Source organism: Neodiprion pinetum, chromosome 5 (assembly GCF_021155775.2).
Source record: "Neodiprion pinetum isolate iyNeoPine1 chromosome 5, iyNeoPine1.2, whole genome shotgun sequence".
In the NCBI taxonomy this organism is placed as follows: domain Eukaryota; kingdom Metazoa; phylum Arthropoda; class Insecta; order Hymenoptera; family Diprionidae; genus Neodiprion; species Neodiprion pinetum.
In genome coordinates this window covers 13,391,406-13,397,830 of record NC_060236.1, presented here as the reverse complement: position 1 = coordinate 13,397,830, position 6,425 = coordinate 13,391,406, and the positions used below count along the sequence as shown (strand labels likewise).

Genomic DNA, 6,425 nt, shown 5'->3' with positions numbered 1-6,425 from the left:
AGAAACGCTGAAACTCAGGTTTATTTGCAATAAGATTCATTAGAGTTCGGTAGTATTCAATACGAGCCTGTAGTAAAAAGAAACTTGTCTTGTATTTCATTTCTGGTCTCGTTCTGTGTTATCGTCCGCCAAAAGCCATTCCTAGCTGTCGTCCACACCACACGGAATTGTCGTCGCATCTGTTTTTGAGAATCAAATATGAGGATTAGAAAAATACGAGGCACATATTTTGATAAAATTTGATTTAACATTTTTGAAACTACAGATGCAGTTTAACGTGCATCAAAAACAAGCGAATGTGCACTCGACTTTTTACGATTTTTGTGACACTATTCTCGCATTACAGAAACGCTGAAGCTCAAATTTCTTCGCAATAAGAATCAATCATTAGAGTTTTTTAGTGTTTAATACGAGCGTTTAATAGAGAGAAACTTGTCTTGCATTTCATTTCTCGTCTCGTTCTGTGTTATCGTCCGCCAAAAGCCATTCCTAGCTGTCGTCCACACCACACGGAATTGTCGTCGCATCTGTTTTTGAGAATCAAATATGAGGATCAGAAAAATACGAGGCACATATTTTGATAAAATTCGATTCGACATTTTTGAAACTACAGATGCAGTTTAACGTGCATCAAAAACAAGCGAGGGTGCACTCGACTTTTTACGATTTTTGTGACACTATTCTCGCATTACAGAAACGCTGAAGCTCAAATTTCTTCGCAATAAGAATCAATCATTAGAGTTTTTTAGTGTTTAATACGAGCGTTTAATAGAAAGAAACTTGTCTTGCGTTTCACGTCTGATTTTGCCAGCTCTTCGTGTCCGCCGATAGCCATACCTTGCTCATCCTCGAGATCCCACGGGACTATCGTCTAACCTATTTTCAACATTAAACAGCACAATAAGAAAAATACGAGGTGCCTTTTTGATGATAACGATTCCTATGTTATTCAAACATCGCATACAGTTTTGTGTGCGGTAGCAAACAAAGAGAGATTTGACGTCCCACCACTTCTGTTATATTATTTTCACACATCTGAGGATTTTTTTTTTTAACTCTCTAAATAACAATAATAATAATTCATGACAGTTTCGCGTTGTCAATCATTGAAGATTCGTAAAAAGAATCATATCTCACATTTCATTCCTGGTTCCGTTGCCTCAGGAGATGCTCGATGTGCCCTCCGTTCTGCTAGACAGTGAGTGCGAGCCGTTTCCGGATCGACCCTCGCACCCGTTGCATCTCCCTAACAGGAATAGCGGCACACGCTTCGGCGATGCGGTGGCGCATGTCGTGTTTTGTTGTGGGGGCCCGTTCGTAGACGATTTCCTTGACTCTACTCCAGAACCAGAAATCACAGACGGTGAGATCTGGTGAGCGCGCTGGCCACCTAACCGGACCTCTCGTACCGATCCAGCGCTCCGGGAACATGGCGTCCAGGATTGCCTTGTTCGCGTGACTGTTGTGGGCAGGGGCCCCGTCCTGCTGCCACCAAACCTGGTCCATACGGATGGGGTTTCCGTCCATCAGGCGGGGGAGTTTCTCGGTGAGTACGGTCGTGTACTTGGCTGACGTGAGATTTCCGTCGAGGAAAATGGGCCCGAGGATCCTGTCCTGTAATACTCCAACCCAGACGTGGAGCTTCCAACGGTGCTGGTTGTCCTGTTCGACGATCCAGTGTGGGTTTTCCGGAGCCCACCAACGACAGTTCTGCTTGTTGACGAGTTCGAGGTTCGTGAACAGCGCTTCGTCCGTGAAGCACACGTTCCTGAAGAAATCGGGATCCTCCTGCAGACGCTCCAGTCCCCAGCGACAGTACGTCAGTCTTCGTTCGGCATCACCTGGGCACAGCTTTTGCACCGGCTGGTACTTGAACGGACGGTTCAGCTCGCGTGCGATTTTTCTCACAGATTCTCGAGGAACCTCTGTAGGGAATTAATTACTCCTTATAGAAAGCACGAAGAGACAATTATCGCATTGACCCCTAAATATACGTTGAATTTGTGTCCAGGATTGTCTCGTCTCTAATAAATCTCACCCAACAGAACGAGGTATGACTTGGTAATAAAATTTCGCATCAAACCGACGGGGAAATATCTCGCCGAACTGACGAGTCAATGGATTTTCGGCTTAATTACAATTCACCTGAATGAATGTCAAATAACTTGATTAATGAGTATTAACTGAATCGCTAAATATAACTGAAATGTTGAGAATTAACTGAGACACAACTGAATTACGGAAAATTAAATCAAGTATATGGGCTATTCCGCGTCAACCGGATCAGTCATCTCTCAGATATTTTTTTAATTCGGCATGTGGATTGTGTGGGAGAAGTTAGATTCTTGTGCCAAAGCGCGAATCTCATAATGCAAAATTCGATTTTTTATTAACAATAACAAATTAGACTCCCATTTTTTTCAAAAATTCATAACCTTGGCAAAGAATAAGATACAATATATTTTTCTTTCAAATTACGCGGAAAGCTCCATAGAATTTAAAAAAAATACGAAACGGTAAAAAAAAGTTGTTATCAATTGTTTATTTAACAATTAATTTTTCAAAGATTTTTAAAACAGTGACTGACACGATCAAAAAATTTTTTTAAATTCCGACATGTTCCTTGAACTGTACTACAATCTGTGAATTAATTCCAGAAAGGTGTTTTTTTTCGTTTTCGAGTTAAAAATCATTAAAGGTGTCGATGCGCATGAAATTGCGGCGCGCCGAGTCTTTACGTAATGGCGGGCGGCCGGTCGCCGTCCACCGCTACACCGCGGTGGCGTCGCAGGGTTATTTCAGTCATTTTCACGATGTAGGACACGATTGGAGAATCTGAAAAAAATACTGTACCTTCACAAGGCCTGCTCAAAGCGATAAGTGAAGTTTCAAGAATGTGTTTTTATTTTAAAATAAGTAGCAAGTTATGTAATTATTATCATTTATGTGCCCTTTCATGGTGTGTAACCGTGATTTTGAATCTCTGTAATAAAAAAACGGTGAAAAACACATTCCCGAAACTTTACTTATCGCTTTGAGCAGGCCTTGTAAAGCTACAGTATTTTTTTCAGATTCTGCAATCATGTCCTACATTGTGAAAATGACTCTAAAATAACGCTACGAGGCCACCGCGGGGTAGCGGTGGACGGCAACCGGCCGCCCGCCAATACGTAGAGACTCGGCGCGCCGCAATTTCATGCGCATCGACACCTTTAATGATTTTTTACTCGAAAACGAAGAAAAACACCCCTCTGGAATTAATTCACAGGTTGTCGTACAGTTCAAGGAACATGTCGGAATTATAAAAAAATTTTTTGATCGTGTCAGTCACTGTTTTAAAAATCTTTGAAAAATTAATTGTTAAATAAACAATTGATAACAACTTTTTTTACCGTTTCGTATTTTTTTTAAATTCTATGGAGCTTTCCGCGTAATTTGAAAAAAAAATATATTATGTCTAGTTCTTTGCCGAAGTTATGAATTTTTCAAAAAAATGGGAGTCTAATTTGTTATTGTTAATAAAAAATCGAATTTTGCATTATGAGATTCGCGCTTTGGCACAAGAATCTAACTTCTCCCACACAATCCACATGCCGAATTAGAAAAATATCTGAGAGATGACTGATCCGGTTGACGCGGAATAGCCCATATACTTGATTTAATTTTCCGTAATTCAGTTGTGTCTCAGTTAATTCTCAACATTTCAGTTATATTTAGCGATTCAGTTAATACTCATTAATCAAGTTATTCGACATTCATTCAGGTGAATTGTAATTAAGCCGAAAATCCATTGACTCGTCAGTTCGGCGAGATATTTCCCCGTCGGTTTGATGCGAAATTTTATTACCAAGTCATACCTCGTTCTGTTGGGTGAGATTTATTAGAGACGAGACAATCCTGGACACAAATTCAACGTATATTTAGGGGTCAATGCGATAATTGTCTCTTCGTGCTTTCTATAAGGAGTAATTAATTCCCTACAGAGGTTCCTCGAGAATCTGTGAGAAAAATCGCACGCGAGCTGAACCGTCCGTTCAAGTACCAGCCGGTGCAAAAGCTGTGCCCAGGTGATGCCGAACGAAGACTGACGTACTGTCGCTGGGGACTGGAGCGTCTGCAGGAGGATCCCGATTTCTTCAGGAACGTGTGCTTCACGGACGAAGCGCTGTTCACGAACCTCGAACTCGTCAACAAGCAGAACTGTCGTTGGTGGGCTCCGGAAAACCCACACTGGATCGTCGAACAGGACAACCAGCACCGTTGGAAGCTCCACGTCTGGGTTGGAGTATTACAGGACAGGATCCTCGGGCCCATTTTCCTCGACGGAAATCTCACGTCAGCCAAGTACACGACCGTACTCACCGAGAAACTCCCCCGCCTGATGGACGGAAACCCCATCCGTATGGACCAGGTTTGGTGGCAGCAGGACGGGGCCCCTGCCCACAACAGTCACGCGAACAAGGCAATCCTGGACGCCATGTTCCCGGAGCGCTGGATCGGTACGAGAGGTCCGGTTAGGCGGCCAGCGCGCTCACCAGATCTCACCGTCTGTGATTTCTGGTTCTGGAGTAGAGTCAAGGAAATCGTCTACGAACGGGCCCCCACAACAAAACACGACATGCGCCACCGCATCGCCGAAGCGTGTGCCGCTATTCCTGTTAGGGAGATGCAACGGGTGCGAGGGTCGATCCGGAAACGGCTCGCACTCACTGTCTAGCAGAACGGAGGGCACATCGAGCATCTCCTGAGGCAACGGAACCAGGAATGAAATGTGAGATATGATTCTTTTTACGAATCTTCAATGATTGACAACGCGAAACTGTCATGAATTATTATTATTGTTATTTAGAGGGTTAAAAAAAAAAATCCTCAGATGTGTGAAAATAATATAACAGAAGTGGTGGGACGTCAAATCTCTCTTTGTTTGCTACCGCACACAAAACTGTATGTGATGGTTGAATAACATAGGAATCGTTATCATCGAAAAGGCACCTCGTATTTTTCTTATTGTGCTGTTTAATGTTGAAAATAGGTTAGACGATAGTCCCGTGGGATCTCGAGGATAAGCAAGGTATGGCTATCGGCGGACACGAAGAGCTGGCAAAATCAGACGTGAAACGCAAGACAAGTTTCTTTCTATTAAACGCTCGTATTAAACACTAAAAAACTCTAATGATTGATTCTTCTTGCGAAGAAATTTGAGCTTCAGCGTTTCTGTAATGCGAGAATAGTGTCACAAAAATCGTAAAAAGTCGAGTGCACCTTCGCTTGTTTTTGATGCACGTTAAACTGCATCTGTAGTTTCAAAAATGTCAAATCGAATTTTATCAAAATATGTGCCTCGTATTTTTCTGATCCTCATATTTGATTCTCAAAAACAGATGCGACGACAATTCCGTGTGGTGTGGACGACAGCTAGGAATGGCTTTTGGCGGACGATAACACAGAACGAGACGAGAAATGAAATGCAAGACAAGTTTCTCTCTATTAAACGCTCGTATTAAACACTAAAAAACTCTAATGATTGATTCTTATTGCGAAGAAATTTGAGCTTCAGCGTTTCTGTAATGCGAGAATAGTGTCACAAAAATCGTAAAAAGTCGAGTGCACATTCGCTTGTTTTTGATGCACGTTAAACTGCATCTGTAGTTTCAAAAATGTTAAATCAAATTTTATCAAAATATGTGCCTCGTATTTTTCTAATCCTCATATTTGATTCTCAAAAACAGATGCGACGACAATTCCGTGTGGTGTGGACGACAGCTAGGAATGGCTTTTGGCGGACGATAACACAGAACGAGACCAGAAATGAAATACAAGACAAGTTTCTTTTTACTACAGGCTCGTATTGAATACTACCGAACTCTAATGAATCTTATTGCAAATAAACCTGAGTTTCAGCGTTTCTGTAACGCGAGAATGGTGTCACGAAAATGGTGAAAAGTCTAGTTCACATCCGTTTGTTAGATTTAATTTTATCAAAATATTTGCCTCGTATTGTTCTAATCGTGATATTTGATTCTCAAAAACAGGTACGACGACACCCCCGTGGGGTGTGGACGACAGCATGGAACGGTTTTTGATGGTGGTTTTAGTGGGTATTCCGTAAGGCGAGTCCCACACTCCTGGGAGTGACGGTACCCTACCTAGGGTGGTCCATAAAGGATTTCCCCACCGATTTGGCCATACGCAAGGAAAAAAAAAAAAAAAAAAAATAAATAAATAAATAAGTAAATGAATGAATAAATAAATGAATGAATCAATGAATAAATGAATGAATGAATCAATGAATGAATCAATGAATAAATAAATGAATGAATCAATGAATAATTAAATGAATGAATCAATGAATAATTAAATGAATGAATGAACGAATGAATGAATGAATAAATAAATAAATAAATAAATTGAATAATTAAAAATTA

The 6,425-nt window shown here is 41.2% G+C and overlaps 1 protein-coding gene across 1 annotated transcript; it reads left to right on the top strand.

The window, feature by feature from the left end:
• The first annotated feature begins 3,453 nt into the window (after nucleotides 1-3,453).
• Nucleotides 3,454-4,717, top strand: LOC138190988 (uncharacterized). The gene is made up of 2 exons (XM_069136171.1): nucleotides 3,454-3,460; nucleotides 3,984-4,717. Exons 1-2 carry the CDS (start codon nucleotides 3,454-3,456, stop codon nucleotides 4,715-4,717), a joined length of 741 nt encoding a protein of 246 aa, XP_068992272.1.
• Nucleotides 4,718-6,425: the final 1,708 nt, after the last annotated feature.